This window comes from Diospyros lotus, chromosome 14, assembly GCF_014633365.1.
Source record: "Diospyros lotus cultivar Yz01 chromosome 14, ASM1463336v1, whole genome shotgun sequence".
Lineage (NCBI taxonomy): Eukaryota > Viridiplantae > Streptophyta > Magnoliopsida > Ericales > Ebenaceae > Diospyros > Diospyros lotus.
In genome coordinates, this window is record NC_068351.1 from 19894865 (window position 1) to 19915784 (window position 20920).

Genomic DNA, 20920 nt, shown 5'->3' on the forward strand with positions numbered 1-20920 from the left:
GAAAATTCTAAGTTAAGTAATTACCATAAATTGAATTATATTCCAGACAGAAGTTATAGATATAGATTAATCATTTGGGTTTGGGTATGAAAACATTTCCAGGTCTAGCAATCTCCATACGTGGCATGAAAATTCTAAGTTAGGCTTATACTTCAATCCAAACTTAAAGATACACTATACCCACGCTGCTCAAATTAAATCAAATTAATATTACATACTTGAAGCGTAACTTTCTTTAGAAATCATTGGCGTTAGACACTGTCTTTGCCTTAACCCAAGATTGGTTTTAGCTACTTATCTTCATTTTTAAATAAATTGGCAGGAATTTAAATGACGAAAATTAAAAAACAGTATTTAAAAGACTATTTTTTAACCGACCATATAGGCGGTATATAATGAAAAGACAATAATTGAAAGACTATTTTTTAACCGACCATATAGGCGATATATAATGAAAAGACAATATTTAAAGACAATATTCAACCGACCATATAGGCGGTATATAATAAAAAGACAATCTGAATAACATAATACAACTATATGGAAACAAAAGTTGAAGATTTAAGAGAGAAATTCTAAGAACGAAACTATATAGAAACTAAAGTTGAAAATTTAAGAGAGAAATCTAAAGATCACAACTATACTTTTATTATCAGAAAATCCAATCCTTACAAATGCACCCTAAGTGCTCTATTTATAGGCTAGAAAATGTAATGGAAACTATTCAATTATATAATTTAATAATACAAAATATCTAATTAATGATGTAAGCGATGATGTAATTCCAACTCATGATGTAAGCGATGATGTCACTCCAACCCATGATGTAAGCGATGATGTCACTCCAACCCATGATGTAAGCGATGATGTTATGTGACAACCCATGATGTAAGCGATGATGTTATCAATTTGTGGGACTTGGGCTTTTCATGTTTTTTGGCTTGGGCCTTCCTTGTGTTGGGCTTGAGCTTGGGCTTGGGCCTTCATTGTGTTGGGCTTGGGCTTGGGCTTGGGCCTTCATTGTGTTGGGCTTGGGCCCTCATTGTGTTGGGCTTGGGCCTTGGCTTTCCATATTTTTATATTATTATATATATTATATTTATTTTTTTATATTTTATATATATTTTTATATTAATATTTTAAACATGCACAAAATCACAAAATGCATAATAATATTCAATTTAAACTATTTTAAGATCAAAATAATGGTGAAATTATAACAAAATTTTTACAAAATTGATCACTAATCAGCTATCGACCATTCCACTTTATTTCCATCCTATACTTTCTTTAATGCTTATATTTTTCCTCAATCATCATGTTAATTGTTAGTATGTTCTTTCATGGATTATAATATGGATTGGTTGTTGTTGGGGAAGGGCAAAAACATACTCATGTATATAAGTTGGGTATCTCTATGGTCTTGCATGAGTCTATATATGCATTGAAATTGACTTATGTATGTATGTATGATGAGAATATATATATAAAGCTATGTTGAGTATTGTCTTAGAGAGATTATATGTAACATCCCGCATTGAGCAATAGGAAGGATTAGAACAACTTATCCTGATACGCTTACGCATACTTCCTAGGGGTCACCCCGGGAGGTGGGCCGTGACATTATAACTAAAGGAAATCATGTATGTACAAATTATATACCTGAGTAAGTTCTATTTCCTCTTTTCTCTCTCTATTTATACAAGTTCATTTTCCTTTCTTGGTTCATATGTAAGTCTCCTTCTTCTTCTCTTTAAAAATGCTGGTTCCTTCATTTTGTTTGAGGATTGGTTCATAAAAAAATCATTTTTGGTCTTGGTTGGCCATGCTTCCATATTATCTCCCAATTTGTGGGTTTCTTGAAATATTGAAAAGTCTTGTTAAGAGTCTCCATAGGGTTTGATTCACCCTATTGTTCTCAAAGGAATGGCGATTTCTTGGTTAGGATTAGAGCAATGCAAATGCTGTTGATTTTATATGCATTATGTTCGATTTCATTTTCTTGTTTGGTGTTTCAGGAGTTGACTTTCCATGAGTGAGAGTCGACTTTTCAATTGCCAAGAGTCGACTTTCATACCTTCTAAGAGTCGACTTTCAAATCTCCAAGAGTCGACTTTTCATGTCCAGAACTAACTTTCTGATCCAGATTTTTAGAAAAGTAATTTATAAGTGAATCATAAATAGTTAGGGGCTGTAATTCGTATATTATTTAAAACATCCTTTTGTTTATTATTAAAACTAAGATAAAGGTGAAATAAAGTAATGTGTTCATGGGTATAAAATGGGCAAGACTTGTGATGTTGCGTGACGTTATAGAAATGCATTGAAATTGTTTATGTAGATTTGATAAGGAGAATTTATTAATTCAATCATAGGTGAGCATGTGTTGGAATTGTTTAAGAACTTAGACATGTGTATGTGATCATGTTTGGAATGCCTAAGTGTAACATCCCGGTAATTTGGGAATAATTAATAACTATTAATTTATTTAGGAATAAGCTATTAATGTAATTCAAGTGATTATTAAATGGTTATAAGTTTAAAGGAAATATTAATTTAATTTGTATTAAAAGAAGATATTAAATTAGTTTGTATTTGGGAAGTGGGAAATTTATTATTGGAAGTCTAGGATATAAGAGTAAATATAGAGTGAGGGGTATTTGTGTCAATTTTCGAAAATGGTGGGGGTGTAAATGTGAATTTCCGAAGTGGTCGAGGATGCATTTAAAATTAACTTGATGTGCTTATAGAGTGAGGATGTGGGCTAGCATCGGCGGTTGCGAGCTTGAAAGGGTATGTGGCAGGACGCGGCTGGGTTCGAGTGGCCGAGGGTACGAGTGAGGCTAGGAGGAAATTTGTGATTTTTTCACCAAGGAGACGCCCAAAACGGCGTCGTTTAAGGCTGAGGCAGTGGGTTGCGCTAGGCTGCCACGCGGCAGCGTCTGGTGACTGTTCTTTTTGCCTTTTAAGGCCGAGAGAATGGGTTAAATTAGCAGGATTTTAACAGCAGTTAGAGGGAGAAGTTACAGAGGAAAAATGGCGGCGCAGAAGCTAAAATGAAGGAGAAAATCATGAAGAAATTGGAGAGAAACCCAATTTAATTAAAGTTTATAAATTCAGGTAAGTTGTGTGAGTTATGTAAATAAATTTATACGGTTTGAAATTTAATTTAGGGTGCAAATTTATTAATTTTGGTTGATTATACTATTGTTACACAGCGTGTATTAATTTAGCGACGAGTAAGCGTATTAACACCGAGAACAGTTAATTTAAGACAAGCTTTCTACTCCCCTTGCGATTCTCATTCGATTTATGAATTTTATGTCCTCCCTCAACCCGATTTGGTTATAGAAATTAATTGTGAACGTTATAGTTAATTATTATCTGAATTTTATTAAATTAAATTAAATAGGAAACTTTTAGGATTTAATTCTATAAATGCTTACGGGGTATTGTATCGCCCCTACTTCCTTGGGAATGATGTCGAACCTGGTTTGGGCTAGGTTCTTAGTGAGTTAATTATAGTTGTGAGTACCCTCTGGGCGAGTTGTGGTAATTGGGAGTCTTGGGGTTTTATTTGTGTGAGTTTGTGAGAACAATTTGAAAACCAAAGCATGAGGGCATAAGAACTGCTCAAAAAGCTAAACTACAGATGTGTGAGAATGGTTTGAAAATTGATGCATGAGGGCGCAAGAACGGTTTAATAAGGCGAAGTGCAGACGAGTGAGAACGATTTGAAAATCAAAGCACGAGGACGTGAGAATGGTTCAAAAAGCTGAAGTATGGACATGCGAGAACAGTTTGAAAATCGAAGCACGAGGGCATGAGAACAGTTCAAAAACACCAAAGCACGAATGTGCGAGAATGATTTAAAAATTGAAAAAGCACAAGGGCATGAGAACGGTTCAGAAATCAAAATCTCAAAAAGTGTGAGAATAATCTATCATTAGAAATAAGGATAAGCCACGACACAGTCTATTTTTCCATTTGAGAAACTCAAATGAAAGAGTGGAGAGTAATTATTGTGTTATAAGCAAAGGCTCATTGAAAGCCCAAGGGCCCAAAATATCTTTTTGGGCTATAAGGCATAATTTTCCCGTATGCAGGGCGAGAGGGCCGCACACAAATGAGCAAACTAGATAACTCTGACCTCCAAAAATTTCTCTAAGAAGATAAACAATTATCCATTAAGAATTCTAATTGTAAAAGAATTTTGAAATATTGGGATAAACAATCATCCATAAGAAATTTCATTCCCAAAATAGGCAAGATAAACATCATTTATAAAAGATAGATGTCATCTATAACAATTCTGATTCTAATTAGACTAAGATTAATAAGATAAACATTATCTGTAATAATCCTAATCTCAAATTAATTAAGATTACTCCATATTCTTTTATAAATAAGCAGTCACTTATTCTTAAATTGTACGTCTCTAATACTAGTTTTAATACAATTCTCATGATTTTTAATGTCTGAGTTAAGTATCAGAGTGTTTGCGAGAGAATCTCCTCGCGTCTTCTAATTGTTTATTTTTTAGATGTTGAGGCGGTTTAATGACAATGTTTCCAGTCAAATAAATTCATTGTTGTATCCATACAATAACATTAACCAAAATTTTACTACAAATATTATATATATATGGGAATATGTACATATATTTGTATAGAATCTTCAAAATCTCTAGATTATGGTAAATTCGTCAAACTTAAGTAAACAATAAAAAAAATATGAAGTTTTTAACTTTATCTCAATTTTATGATTAACTTTCTGTTTTCTTAATGGTATACTCAATTTTATGTTTAATTTTGCTTTTATAATGAATAAAATGGATTTGAATGTGAATACAAATGGAAGGTGGATTTATACTTAGTGTTGCCAAATAGGTCGAGTGACTTGTGAGCTCACTTGGGTTATCCTATGACGAGTCAAGCTAAGTTCAATTGGTTAAGTAGATAAGATCGAGCTGAGTTTACTAGCCCGCTAGCTCAGTCTCTTAGGCCTAACCTAAATGTATTTTTTAAATAGAATGTTATAATTTTTTTTTGCAACTTTGATTTTAAAACTTTTATATATAGTTTAATAAGTCTTACCATTTGAAAAATTATAAATTATAAAAAAAATCACAACATAAACAATGACAATAAGTAAACAATACATAAACATTATTTATATGATCATTTTTTAAGCATTAATTAACAGAGTGGAAGCTCAAAAATTATATTTCATAATCAATAACCTAAAAGAATTTTGTATCTCATACACAATTATATATAGTTATGTACAAAAAACTATATTCACATTAAAAAACTGCAAAGTATATATTTGTTGAATGAGAAACCTTTTATAATTGTTTAATTTTTATAAAATTTAAATAATTTTTTATGTGTAATGGGTTCGGGCCCATGATTGAATCAATGCCCATTTCTAAAAGAGCCCCAAAGACCATAGATAAAATAAAGAGAGAAAGTCACAAAGGGCTTGGGAGACATAAAAGTCTTAGCAGACCTTCATGGTGGAAACCTAGAAGTCAAAGTTTCTTGGGAAGACCCCTTCCATTGGAATTCAAAAATTCTCTCCCCACAAAACCTCTCCCATGAGGTATTTTTAAGGCAAACACGCAAATCTTTACCTTCACAATCTTCTCCTTAAAAGTTGGAACAACTAATCTTGAGATGTCCAGGGGTCAATACCTAAGTGACTCGCTTTGGACACACGTGGATGTTGAAAACTATTAAGATGTTTAGGGTTTACTTGAGTCGACGAACGAAGGACTTGCCCCAAACACACACCGATGTTGAAGACTGTTAAGATGTTTGAGGGTCACTTGCATCAACAGACAAAGGACTTACCCTAAACACAAGTGGATGTCAAAAAGCCAAAGTGCAGATGTGCGAGAATGGTTTAAACCGAAGCAAGAGGGCATGAGAACGGTTCAAGAAATCAAAGCACGAATGTGCAAGAACGGTTTAAAAATTGAAGTAGGAGAGTGTGAGAACGGTCTAAGAAATCGAAGCATAAACATGCGAGAATGGATTAAAAACCAAAGGACACAGGTTCAAGAATGATCCAAATTGAAATGCGAACGTGCGAGAATGGTTTAAATTAAAGCATGAGAGCATGAGAACGGTTTAAGAAACTGAAGCGCGGAAGTGCGAGAATGGTTTAAACCGAAGCAAGGGTGCGTGAGAACTGTCTAAGAAATCAAAATGCCAACATGCGAGAACGGTTTAAATCGAACGTGTGAGAATGGTTTAAAAACCCAAGTACTAGGGCGTGAGAATGGTCTAAGAAATCGAAGCATACAAGAACAGTTTAAATTGAAGCACGAGGGCACAAGAATGGTCCAAGAAACTGTAGTGCGTACATGTGAGAATGGTTTGAAAATTGAAGCATGAGGGCTCGAAAATGGTTCAAAAAGTCGAAGCACAGATGTGTGAGAACGGATTGAAAACCGAAGCACGTAGATGCGAGAACGGTTCAAAAGGCCAATGCGCGGAAGTGTGAGAACAAATAGAAAACCAAAGCACGAGGGCACAAGAACGGTTTAAAAAGTTGAAACGTGGATGTGTGAGAACGATTTGAAATCCGAAGCACGAGGGCATGAGAATGGTTCAAAAAGAAAAAGTGTGAGGATCTGATAATTTCCTCAATTATAAATACAATCAACTAATATCCCAAGTATATGGGCTGGGGTTCTACCCCAAAATAATACAACAGGGGAAGCCAAAATGAACATGGAACAATCACTCAGGGCTCAATCATACATGACAATATCACAACTAATCAAACCAGACGAACCACAATATCTGAGCCCCTGATCACATCTTGCACCTCATGGATCTTTTAGTCGGGATTACCTTGTACACACAGTTATCTACGAATGACACTCCAAACGGGCTAGCCAAAGCATCAGCTCCCACACTTGGAATGATGGTAAAAATAAGATGAGCCACAAGGCTTAGCAAGCATAACAAAAGAATATAGGTAAGACTGGACATAAATCTCCCACACTGGAATACATCCCACTGAAAACAGGTAAGACAGACCAAAACTAGAAATAACTATACTCGACATAGCCTCATTAGACAAAGTTAATCCAGAAATCAACCACAATCGAGTACACCTCGCAACATAACAATAACAATGCTGGAAATACATCCCTCACCCAGAATACACCTACACAAAGTGCAGTGTAACATATGAACATGTCATGCCATACCGTGCAATAAAGAATCCAATGCTCAGCATAAATATAACAATGTACATAATAGTCCTTGGGGTTCACATAGGAAATGCACATCCTGGCACCCAAGTTCCGCCATACAAACCTGCCACAGCCATGAATTGGCTGGCATAAAGCTTATGAGCCTAAGGCTCCCATAACACGATCCACATGAGCCCAAAGCTCCCAACACACACATATCGAAGTTCCCGAATCATAGCTATCTGGAACCCAGCTCACACTCATAGCTATCGAGGGTCAACTCCATACTACGATCCACAATTACATACCAAAACAAATGGTAACCATGCAATGTAATAGATAATAAATGCAATGGCTCTTGCAGCATTAATGTGATGGCAAAGCCCCCATAAGCCAAGCATCAGGCCATGCTATACCCACATAGGAACCCATACAGGCAAAATGCTCTAAATGCACGTGCTCACCTATCGTACCAAAGTTGGCACTCAATAGGCCAACTGGGTTATGCCAATGTGCACACTTCCCCATACATACAAAACATGACCCCCAAAGAATGTAAGTCCAATCTCATACACTGTAATGTCATGCAATATGCCACATAATGGTAGAGCTTATCGACAATGACTAGGTACCGGTCAACAATCTGTGACTAGGGACAACCAGTCGACAGCCACCCTCGGCCAGAAGACAGATTGCCCCAGTGTCACTAAATAGTCAACACGTTACCTCACCGACTGACAGCTCACGCAGTCTTTTATTACCGGTCACGCTCACATGAAACCACAACCACATCACGATACTCACAACACCAATAGTGGGTGTTCCGCAATACCAGCTCGCCCGACCCATCTATGGTCTATCATAACAGTTGATAATCGACACCCACACATCCAGCCATCATCTGTCACGATTCAACGATCGATAGACAGTAGCTCTGTATCTCACACCCTACAACTCACACAAGCAAATCCCAAGACTCCCGGTTACAACAACTTACCCCGGAGGGTACCCACAACCACAACTAACTCACTAAGAACCTAGCCTAAACTAGGTTTGACATCATTCCCAAGAAAATAGGGGCGATACAATACCCCGTAAGCACTTATCAAATTAAACCTCGAAAGTCTCCTATTTAATTTAATTAAATTTAATTTATACAACAGATACCCACAACGCATGTAAATAATTTCTAAAACCAAATCATGCTAAGGAAGGAAATGGAATCCACAAATTGAAAGAGATTCACAAAGGGAGTAAAAAGCTTGCTTTTAATTAGCTGATTTCGGTGTTTATACACTCATACACCGCCAAGCTAATACACGCTGTAAATTAACATATAATAACTTCCCAAAATTAATAAAAATGAACCTAAAATTAAATTCTAACTGTAAGAAATTATTAATGCATAGTTCTCTACTCACCTAATTAATTAAACCTCACTTAATCTTGAATTTTCCCAAATTTTTCCCACCTGGCGCGCATTCTTCTTCCCTTAAATTTGCTCACTAGAACTACTCAAATTGGAGCCCCAAAGATAGCCGAATTCGGCTTTAAGACAACAAAGAAATTGGCAGCTCAGCACGCGCCATGTGGTCACGACTGGCTGCCCACCGCCTTACCCCAAAATGACATCGTTTTGGGGTTAGGCTGCTGATTAAAATCAGCTTTTCTCCCCCAGCCCCCTCGACTTGAACCCGCAGCCGCACTTGCCTCCTTGCACCCGCGTGCCGCCCACGCCAGCTGCATCTTCAACACATATACTCACCCCATTAAATTTAAAATGAACCATGGCCACTTCCGCAAATCACATTTCAGCACCCACAATTCCCATTAATTACACCCACACCCGAACTTCCATTTCCATTTCCATTTCCACTTACACCCCAAATTTTCAAAAACCACCATAAACACCTTACTTAATAATAACACTTAAATCCCGAATTTTCCAACAATTACTTGCTCATCTCTCTAACACCAAAATAAATTAATATACCCTTTAACCCACAAATATTTGATAATCACCTTATACATAGTAATTAATAATTATCAACTATCCACTAAATTATTCAATTCCAATCAATCAAAAATCACTTCGAAAGCCGAATTTAATAATTATTGACTACTCCCAAATTATCGGGATGTTGCAAAAAGCACGGACATGTGAGAACGATTTGAAAATTGAAGCACGAGGGCTCGAGAACGGTTTAAAAAGTCAAACCGTGGATGTGTGAAAACGGATTGAAAACTAAAGCACATAGGTGCGAGAACAATTCAAAAAGCCAATGCACGGACGTGTGAGAAAAATTTGAAAACCAAAGCACGAGGGCATGAGAATGATTCAAAAAGCTGAAACACGGATGTGTGAGAACGATTTGAAAACCAAAGCACGAGGGCACGAGAATGTGTGAGAACGGTTTGAAAATCAAAGCATAAGGGCTCTAGAACGGTTTAATAAGGTGAAGGGAAAACGTGTGAGAACGGTTTGAAAATCAAAGCACGAAGGTGCGAGAACGGTTCAAAAAGCTAGAACGTGTGAGAACCATTTGAAAATTAAAGCACGAAGGCATGAGAACGATTCAAAAGCACCAAAGCGCAAATGTGCGAGAATGGTTTAAAGATCAAAGCACGAGGGCGTGAGAACGATTCAGAAATCAAAAACTCAAAAAGTGTGAAAATAATTTATCATTAGAAATAAGGGTAAGCCATGACATAGTCTACTTTTCCATCCAAAAAAATCAAATGAAAAAGTTGTTGTATCATATTTTTTGGTATATGAGAAAATGTGTTTGATGAAAAACCATATAAAAATCTCATATTTCGAAATAAGTTTTATCATATTTCGAAACATGCATGATTAGTGTTTTGGAGCTAAAGGTCAAATGTTTTAAAAATCCAATTTTTTAACATATCATGTTTCGAAACTATGTTTCAATGTTTCGAAACATAGATCTGTAATGTTTCTATACATATTTGAAATGCTCTTTAATATGTTTTAATAAATTCAATTTTATGCATCATGTTTCAAAACAAAGTTTTCATGTTTCGAAACATCAGCCTGCCATGTTTCTAAACTTGTTTCGAGATGTATCTTGAAAAGGTTTCAAGTTTTGCTAAATCTATATGATGTATTTCGAAATCTATTTGAAATCTAAACTTATGTTTTGAAACCTATTTAGTATATTTCGAAACCTCTGTCAGTAGTGTATCCTTGTTCAACATGTTTTGAAACATGTTTCTGAAGTATGTTTCGAAACCTACTTTTCATATTTCGAAACATCTAACTCTGTCAAAAGAATTTCAAAAAAATCTATCATGCTTTTGCACTTTATTTCAAAAGCTATTTTAAAAGCCTATTTTTGAAATTATACCCATATCCTGATATTCAAAATTCAGATATGTTTTAAGTGGAGAATAAAACCAAATCATTTTGTTTGTAAAGAGATGTCTTCCACTCATTTTGTCTCTTAGTGCATATCCAGCTGTAAAGGCTATATGTTTCGAAACATGTTATTTATGTTTCGAAACCTCTGTGTAAAAATGTGTTTTTCGAAACCTGATAAGTATATTTCGAAACATACTTTCTTATCTTGTCTCTAACGGTTATAATTAACCAAAAGTCTATCCTTTTGTTATATATATATATATATCAGCTCTTTGAAGACAAGAAAGCTTTCTCTCTAGCATATACAATTTTACACATCTACAAGACATTTTTGCCACAAGCACAAGTGAACAAAGCTCTTCTAATGAACTCTCAAAGAAATTCCTTTCAATCATTCCTTGTTGGGTTGTAAAAGATAAGTGTTATTTATCTTATTGTAAGGTTTGAGTTGAGCCCGTAAAAACTCAGTGTGTAAGGTTTTAGGGTGAACCGTGGTAAAACCCTTGGTGTCATTGATCGCTAGTAAAAGTGATTGTGGTTTGCAAATCCTTCAAGTGGGTAAGCTTAAAGGTAGTGGAGTAGGCAAATGTCGAACTACTATAAATCTTGTGTGTACTTGATTTCTCATTCCTACTTGTTGTTATCCTTGTTTATGTTTTTAAAAAGAATCATTTTTGAAAATCTAAAGGAGTTTCATTATTTGCAAATTAGTGAATAATATTTCGAAACATACCTGCTAGTAAGTTTGATTTCGAAACATATTCATCTATATTTCAAAACATACTTAACAGGAAGGCTAGTTTCGAAACATACTTCCTCAAGTTTTGAAACATAATATCCTGCAAGCCAAATTTTTTTTAAGTTATCGAAAAATTTACCCAAATCCCAATTCACCCCCCTCTTGGTATATACTTGCCAGTATATAAAACTAACAAAAGTGTGGAGCAATTGTTGTGTTATAAGAAAAGGCTCATTAAAAGCCCAAGGGCCCAAAATATCTTTTTGGGCTAAAAGGCATAAATTTCCCATATGCAGGGCGGGGGGTCCCACACAAACGCACAAACTAGATAATGCTGACATCCAAATTTTTTTTTGAGAAGATAAACAATTATCCATTAAGAATTCTAATTCTAAAAGGATTTTGAAATATTGAGATAAACAATCATCCATAAGAAATTTCATCCCAAAAAGGGTAAGATAAATATCATCTATAAAAAATAGATGTCATCTATAACAATCCTGATTTCAATCAGACTAGAATTAATCATGATAAACGTTATTTGTAATAATTTTAATCTCGAATTAATTAAGATTACTCCATATTCCTCTATAAATAAGTACTCACTTACTTCTAAAACGGTACGTCTCTAATACTGGTTTTAATACAATTATCATGATTTTCAATGTCTGAGTTAAGTATCAGAGTGTTTGCGCAAAAACCTCCTCACGTCCTCTGACTATTTCTTTTTTAGAGGCTCATGTGATTTAATGACAACATTTTTAATCAAATAAATTCATTGTTGTATCCATTCAACAACACTAACCAAAATTTTATTACAAATATCACACACACACAGATATATATATATATATATATGGGAATATGTACATGTATTTCTATAGAATCTTCAAAATGTTAACCAAGACAATTAACATTGACAATTGAAATCTCTAGATCATGGTAAATTCGTCAAACTCAAGTAAACAATAAAAAAAATATGAAGTTTTTAGCTTTATCTCAATTTTATGCTTAACTTTCTATTTTCTTAATAGTGTACTCAATTTTATGTTTAATTTTGATTTTATAATGAATAAAATGGATTTGAATGTGAGTACAAATGAAATATGGATTTATACTTAGTGTTGCCAAACAGGACGAGTGACTTGTGAGCTCACTTGGGTTATCTTGTGATGAGCCGAGCTAAGTTCAATTGGTTAGGTAGATAAGATCAATCTGAGTTTACTAGCCTGCTAGCTCAGCCTTTTAGGCCTAACCTAAATGTATTTTTTAAATAGAATGTTAAAATTTTAATTGCAACTTTGATTTTAAATATTTTATATATAATTTAATAAGTCTATCATTTGAAAAATTATAAATTATAAAAAAAAAATCACAACATAAACAATGACAATAAGTAAAAAGTACATAAATATTATTTATATGATCATTTTTTAAGAATTAATTAAGAAGTGGAAGCTCAAAAATTATATTCCATAATCAATAACCTAAAAGAATTTTGTATCTCATACACAATTATATATAGTTATGTACAAAAAACTATATTCATATTAAAAAAATGTAAAGTATATATTTGTTGAATGAGAAACTTTTTATAATTTTTTAATATTTATAAAATTTAAAATAACTTTTTATGTGTAATGGGTTGGGGCCATGATTGAATCAATGCTCATTTCTAAAAAGAGTCCCAAAGACCATAGATAAAATAAAGTGAGAAAGTCACAAAGGACTTGGGAGACATAAGAGATAAATGTCTATGGAGACCTTCATGGTGGAAACTTAGAAGTCAAAGTCTCTTGGGAAGACCCATTCCATTGGAACTCAAAAATTCTTTCCCCACAGAACAACTCTCTCATGATGTATTTAAATGTGTAAATCGTTATCGTCACAATTTTCTCCTTGAAAGTCAGAATAACTAATATTGAGATGGTTAGATAATTTAAATCTGTCACCCATCATTTTTTTTAAATGAGAGATGATTATTCCTCTTCAAATATACAAAAAATGCTACACAAAACTTTCTTCAATTTTTTTTTAAAAATTTTGGCAAGTGTAACTTAAACATTGAAAGTTTTATTCAGGGAATGCTTTACACCCTTTGCCTAGCTTCTTTTAATTTTTAAACTTTGAAATTTTAATTTCTAAGTAAAATATATATATTTTTTAAAAAAACTATATCATAGTCATTCAATAAATGAATATAATTTTTAAAACTATTTTAAATCGGGTCTCAACAAATTTTTGTTAGGCTCAGCTTATTTAAGTTCACGAGCCCAACCTTGAGCCCAACCAAACCCTTGAGCCTTGAAGGCTAGCCCCTGATTGGGCTTTTGGGCTAGTAGGGGTTTGCTTCTTTTTTAGATGAGCCGAGCCTAACCCATCTGACTACACTAATTTGGACCCCAAAAGAATGGAATTTCAAATGAGTCATTTGGACTAAAATTTTTATTATATATTAATTCTAAAATATTTTATTCTCATTAATTAATAAAAAATTCATATATGAATGTATATTTGTTAAAATATTTACATATACATAAACATGGTTTACATATACATGCATGTATGTATATATAATCATATATACATATAATATAGGCTAAAGGCATATGTAACCCCTCCACCTTTCCCATTTAATCAATTTGTCCCCCTAATTTGAGGGAAACTAATTAACCCCCTCAACTTGTAATTTAAGATTTATTAGACATCTCAAAATTTAAAATTATTATGTTCTGTATGCCCTTTAATTTAATATTAATATAATATATATTTATAAATTATAAATAATTATTATATTATTATATATTGATATAATATATTTATATTGATGTTCAACTAATAAATTTTTATCATTAAATGTTGATAAATTCTATAATTTTATAGTGTATTAATATAAAATTTTAATAAATAATTATACATAATTTATCAATATTAATAATAAAATAATTATGTATAATTTATTAATATCTAATGATAAAATTTTATTAGTTGAATATCAATATATATATATATTGTATCAACATGTAATGATAAAAATTTATTAGTTGGACATCAATATAAATATATTATATTAATATATAATAATAATGTAATTATTTATAATTTATAAATATATATTATATTAATATAAAATTAATATTAAATAAAAAACGTGGTAATTTTAAATTTTAAAAATCTAATAAACCTTAAACGGATAAAGGTTGAGACGCTAAGGTGCAAAGGCTGCATATGCCTTTAGCCTATAAGTCCATATATATATATATATATATATATATATATATGGACCATGTGCATGCGTTTTTACATACACATATGTATGTAAAAATGTATATATGTATGCTTATATATACAATCCAAATGTCTCTGTCTCCGTCTCTCTCTCTCTCTCTCTCTCTCTCTCTCTCACTGTCTTACATGCAAGTAAAAGTACCAATTTTTAGGATTCTCACGGTTTATAAAATATGAGCCAAAGTCAAGCAACCAAACATTTTCAACCAGAGGCATCTCCCTGGAAACTTCCCAGGAAGAACTGATCCATTTCTTCTTGGTCAAAAACCAGCTGGACTGGTCTGCTTGTTTACATTAATGATCTGTTCATGTACAACCCTTTTAATTTCCCATCTCTTTTTCTCAGGAAATCATTCCCGTCAGTTCATCCTAATTCCCAAGCGAACCAATTTCAAGGGCTTCTCCAGATCATGAGCACCCAACCCTTCAATTCACCCAGATTCGACTTCATCCACCTCGTCATTGTCCTCGCAATCTCAACCTTCTGTTATGGCCATGAAAATCAACAGTACAGCAGTTGCAGACAAGCCTATAGCTGCGGCACACGCACTTTAGATCTGAAATACCCTTTCTGGGGCGGCGACCGGCCGGAATTCTGTGGCCGGCGAGGCTTCGAACTCAAGTGCCAACAGAATCAAAACTCAATTATAGAGATAAACAACACCCAGTTTCTTGTTCTCGGAATCAACGCAGAAGACCACTTGATGAACGTAACTAGCCTGGAAATGTTATTGAATGGTTATTGCGGTAATGATCGAAAGCGTCTTAGCAATATCACTTTTAGTGGCAGTGAGTTTTTGAGGTTCAGCCGGGCCATGACAAAGCTGAGCATCTTCTATGGCTGCACCGGTGCTACTACAAGGGCGTTTCCGAATAATTTCACCTGCGATTACAAGGGTAGCCAAGAGAATGGCTTTTACGTCGATGAATCTTTCTTGTGGAATCGGCTTCAGAATATCACAAACCTAACCACTATATCGTGCAAAACAAGTGTTGATGTCCCGGTTCTTCGATCGTCTCTAGAGAATCTTTCGGGGCTGCAGGAAGTTCTGAACGCAGGGTTTGAGCTTGCTTATCATGGCATGGCGAATTGCTCCATATGTGAGGAGTCGGGTGGGCTTTGTGGATCTGATCCCACTACTCGTAACTTTGTATGCCATTGCCAAGACCGTACTTATCTCCGAACCTGCCAAGTTCACGGTACACAAGCACAAACCCTTCTATGAGTTGAGTTTCATGATCATGCTTAGTTGAACATATCGTCTTTATCATCAATTGCACTTTATCTTAATCAAGTTAGGATGGATTACATTGACTGTACATGCTTAGTTGAACAAATAGTGAGCCACAATTAATCAACTGATCCACAGCATTTCTGTTGAGAAAAATCTTTCCTTGCCTATAGAATAATATGTGACAAAATTTTGAAAATTTGAAAACGTAAACGAGTATTTCGATCCGAAATGAAAGGAAAACATAAATTTTATGTGACAATTATGTAATTCTTCATATATAATTGATGACAAACTTCTTAAGTAAAATATAATTTTACAGCTGAGCTTTCCAATGAATGTGCATAATTGGAGAGGCAACTCAGCAATTTAGAACATGTGGGTGATTTTATAATTAAGGTGGATGCTTGCTAAAATGTCCAAGTGTGACAAAAGAGCTTGAATATATTTCTGTTCAATTTGGAGTTCAAACTGAGCCCAAATTGTTGCTAAAAAGAACCCCAAAAGAGAAAAGGAGTGCATACCCGACTTGATACTAATTTTGGCTCCTGTTTTTCTCTTTCTAATACGATAAAGGGTGATTAAAGGATTCAACGTAAGCCAATAGATGGCCATCATGATGAATTATCAAAAAATTTCAGCAAGTTTAGGTTCGACTTTCTCTCTTTGACAGTGCATTGACAAAGTCAAAATTGATGAATAGTCAAAACTTCAACTTATCATCAACTATTTCGAACGACCAGTCAATATATGTGTGCAATGCCAACCTGCATGCTGTCATCTTTGGTCAAATTTCTTTTTAGTATTGCCTGGCCGGGTGTTTCCCTTCTTTTTTTTCTTCTTCATGAAAAAGAGAGGTGGAGTGACCAGTGTAGTCCTCTCTCTTTAAAGAATATTTAGTCTCGCCCATAACTATTATCAAAAAATAAATATGTCACTATGACCCCACCATAGTGCACAATGTCAAGATCCACGCCTGCCCACGATTAGATCTACCATCGCAAGTGGGTTCGATATTAAGTTTCAAACTTCATCCAAACTAACTAAACTACCATTGTAGTCAAAGTGAAGCTAAAGTTGAGCAGAATAACGTGACAAAAACGGATTTAATCCTTTCACAATTTGGTAGACTAATTCTGATGCATAAAGAACATTGTTTGCTAGTTAATTAGAACACTCAATATGTAAGCGCGAAAAGGAGCTGGCTTTACACCTCAAAAGATCCATGTAAGTTAATGTGCTTGTGGGGTGGGTGGGGGGTTTGTTTAGTGGTCTTGGTTTATGTTTGTTGGGTCTTTTCTTTTTTTTTTTGGATTATACCCCATTATTGGCGTCCTCAGCCACCCTACCCCTAGAGCTATACTGAGGAGGTAAATTGAGGGATGTTCACATTGTTGGGTCTTTTCTTGTTCCATGGGTAGTCCTTATTGGGTCTGTGTTCACATTGTCTCTATTAGATAGGTTTGTGCATATTGATTTGGTGTATTGATTTTCCATAACGGTTGTATTAACATAATGTTTCATGACTAACATTGCAGGCAACGGAATAAATGTGCCCCTAAAACTTATTATAGGTAATTTCTCATCTCTCTTAAACTCAAGAGTTCAATTTTGATGCACATTGCTTGTATTTTAACATACAAACAAGGGTTATTGACCTTATTAAAGACATTGAGAGTTGATTGTTCGAATTAAGAAAGATCTTTCTGGAACCTGATCAAGGCATAATCAATTAATCTTTGATCTTTATGAATTAAATTTAAGGTATCATTATATATACCACTCACCTGTTGTGTGATGTTGATATCTTGGTTTTGGCATGCATATGTATAAATGCAGGGTTTGGCACAGCGGGATTTACTCTTCTCGTGGCGGGGATTGCCTTCTTTTTCTATCGTCGCAGGATTAGACATTACCGTTATGGTGCCACCTGGTCTTGGCCTTCTTCTTCATCAATGGCGGATCTTGAAAAGGCTGGAAACTATAATGGAGTCCAAATCTTCAGCTATTCTCAGCTGTTGGAGGCCACCGACCACTTTGATTCCAATAAAGAGCTTGGAGATGGCGGATTTGGCGTAGTGTACCAAGGTAAGGTAATTAATTAAACACTCAAACAAATTCACCATATATGAGAAAAATAATATTAGTTGAACACTTAACTTTGGTATTTAGAGTGACATTTGTGTATTGAAGTATTAAACTGTGTATTATATCAATATAAAGTGCCACTATAAATGTCAAAATTAAGTGTCTTAAGTAACATTTTTGAATAAAAAATATTATTTAAATATAGAATGTTGATATTTCCTGTGACACTTAACATCAATTGTCAATTATTAATCAATGATTATTCATTGCATAATGAATGATGAATAATCAATAGCCAGTACCAAACCAACACCCCCCCCCCCCCCCCCCCCCCACTCCCCCCCCCCCAAAAAAAAAAATTTAATGTAAATACAAAGTAAAAGGGGTGACAAGGGACCATAGATATTTGGATTTGTAAAAATTAATTTGTGCTATATGTAATACGATTTCCTGAATAGGCAAACTGAGAGATGGGCGCGTGGTAGCCGTGAAAAGACTGTACGAACACAACTACAAGAGACTGGAGCAATTCATGAACGAAGTCGAACTTCTCACACGGCTGCGCCACCAAAACCTCGTCTCCCTCTACGGCTGCACCTCCCACTACAGTCGCGAACTCCTCCTCGTTTATGAGTACGTCCCCAACGGCACAGTGGCCGACCACCTTCACGGCGTTAGGTCCAAGCCAGCAGGCTGCCTGTCGTGGCTTACCCGAATGAGCATCGCCATCGATACCGCCGCCGCACTGGCCTATCTCCACGCCTCCGACGTCATCCATCGGGACGTCAAGACCAACAACATCCTCCTCGACAACAACTTCTCCGTCAAAGTCGCCGACTTCGGCCTCTCCCGCCTCTTCCCCAATGACGTTTCCCATGTCTCCACAGCCCCACAGGGCTCGCCTGGATATGTCGACCCCGACTACCACGAATGCTACCAACTCACCAGCAAGAGCGATGTTTACAGCTTCGGAGTCGTGTTGATCGAGCTGATATCGTCCAAACCCGCCGTCGACATGACCAGGTATTGAAATTTTTAATCCCACCATCTCATATAAATTCTTGATTAAGCTAATTCATGATGATAGAGGGTTAGGTTGGGTTGGGTTGGGTTAGTTTTATCTTTATATCTTTATTTTGACTGACTCTTGACACCAGGCACCGACACGAGATAAACTTGTCGAACATGGCGATCAACAAGATCCAAAACCGTGCTCTTCATGAGCTCGTCGACCCGTTTCTTGGATTCGAGTCAGATTCTGAGGTGAAAAGGATGATCGAGGATGTGGCCGAGTTGGCGTTTCAGTGCCTGCAGAATGGGCGGGAGATGAGGCCTTCCATGGAAGAGGTGTGGGAAACTCTAAAGGGGATTCGAAGGGATCCACAAACGCTTTCCCCTGATTCTGTGATGGCACATCCAATGTCAGTGGCTGATTACTAATTTTAAAGCCAGCTAGCTGTGTAATTTTTGTTAACATTTTCGACAAAATTTAATTGGAAGTGATTGATATTCATTGTATATATAAACTGCGTGGCGCACTACTGACCAAGTTCATGTATTGTATGCACTTAGAGTTCCCATTGTGCTCAATCATATATTGTATTTTACAATATTGTTGCTTAATTAATTACATGTTTATGTGTCATTGGTTGGAAGTAGGGGTCAACACGGTGCAATTTGAATGAACGATTTAAGGGGCATTTAATTCATCAAACTGCACATGCGATTTGGCACTAAATCAGACCACGCGGTCTGATTTGGTGCACAAAAAACGTCCCATACCACACCACAAATTGATTAGAATGTTGAGTTGAATCTGACACTGAAACAAATAATAACTATCAAGCAAAATCTAAAATTATATCTACAAATGAAAATAAAGAAATTGAAGAGGAGTTGTCAAATCATAGTGTCGTAAACTGTAAATAAGAAAGCAAAAATGTAAACAGTTCCTAATCACAATTGCTGAGGTGTTGTCAAACAGTTCCTAACCTGTTTGTTCTCAAAACATTAAAAATACTCCAGTCTTGCAGAAATTGCAGAGGAGTTGCAGTCTTCAGGCGACTATGGACGCTTTTAATCACAATTGGAGAACTGGAGAAGTTACAGTCTTGCAAAGGAGTTGTTGCGGCAAGGCTGGGTAGAGTGGAGGGGCAAAATGATTAAGATTAGGATTAGTGTTTCACCGTTTTAGTTTTTTATATATTTTTAATTTTTTTTATTAACACATTACTTGGCCGATTCGGTTTAAACCGTATCAAAAAATCTGCAACCCGCAAACCGCATGATTCGGTGCGACCGATTTCCACAATTTATCAATTTTTTTGCCCGCCCATAGTTGGAAGGGTCTCAGGTGGCTTCTGGAAAATTAAAACATTGTACATGTCTTTGCCAGGCCTTGTAGATTAAGAAGGCCCTTTTGGGTCGTCCAAAAAAGGCCCCATGTTGGGCTCATCAATCTAATAATTCTCTCTAGCTTTGCCTCTGGCCAACTTGCCATCTATGGCTGCCTGCTTCATTAATTTTAATAATTGAATTGAATCGGTTGAAATAGACAATTCAATTCAATTTAATTTGTAAATTAGTTCGATTTAGTTTTTAAATTTAAATTTTTTAGTTATTTATTTCGATTCAGTCTCTATTTTGAAAATTTTCAAAATAATTAAACCAATCGTAATGTTATTTTTGCTTAAGTAAGAAATTTTTTTAATCAAGTAATATTACTTTTATTTAAGTAAGAAGAAATTTTAATTTAATTATTTTTTTATTATTTTTACTTGAGTAATAAATCTTTTCAATCAATAATATTTTTAAATTAAAATCTGCTCACAAAGGTTAATTGAGTAAAAATTATTCTTAATCGAGTAATATTCATTTTTATCAAGTAACACTTATTCTTACTTGAATAACAAATCTTTTTAATCGAGTAACATTTTTGGATTGAAATTTATTCATAAAGATTAATCGAGTAAAAATTGTTC

The 20920-nt window shown here is 34.9% G+C and overlaps 1 protein-coding gene across 1 annotated transcript; it reads left to right on the forward strand.

Moving 5' to 3' along the window:
* The first annotated feature begins 14794 nt into the window (after positions 1 to 14794).
* LOC127791120 (LEAF RUST 10 DISEASE-RESISTANCE LOCUS RECEPTOR-LIKE PROTEIN KINASE-like 1.2) lies at positions 14795 to 19549 on the forward strand. Its single transcript, XM_052320904.1, has 5 exons — positions 14795 to 15819; positions 17390 to 17425; positions 17691 to 17939; positions 18398 to 18962; positions 19097 to 19549. The coding sequence occupies exons 1-5, from the start codon at positions 14928 to 14930 to the stop codon at positions 19377 to 19379; spliced, it is 2025 nt and encodes a 674-aa protein (XP_052176864.1). The 5' UTR covers positions 14795 to 14927; the 3' UTR covers positions 19380 to 19549.
* The last annotated feature ends 1371 nt before the right edge of the window (positions 19550 to 20920 follow it).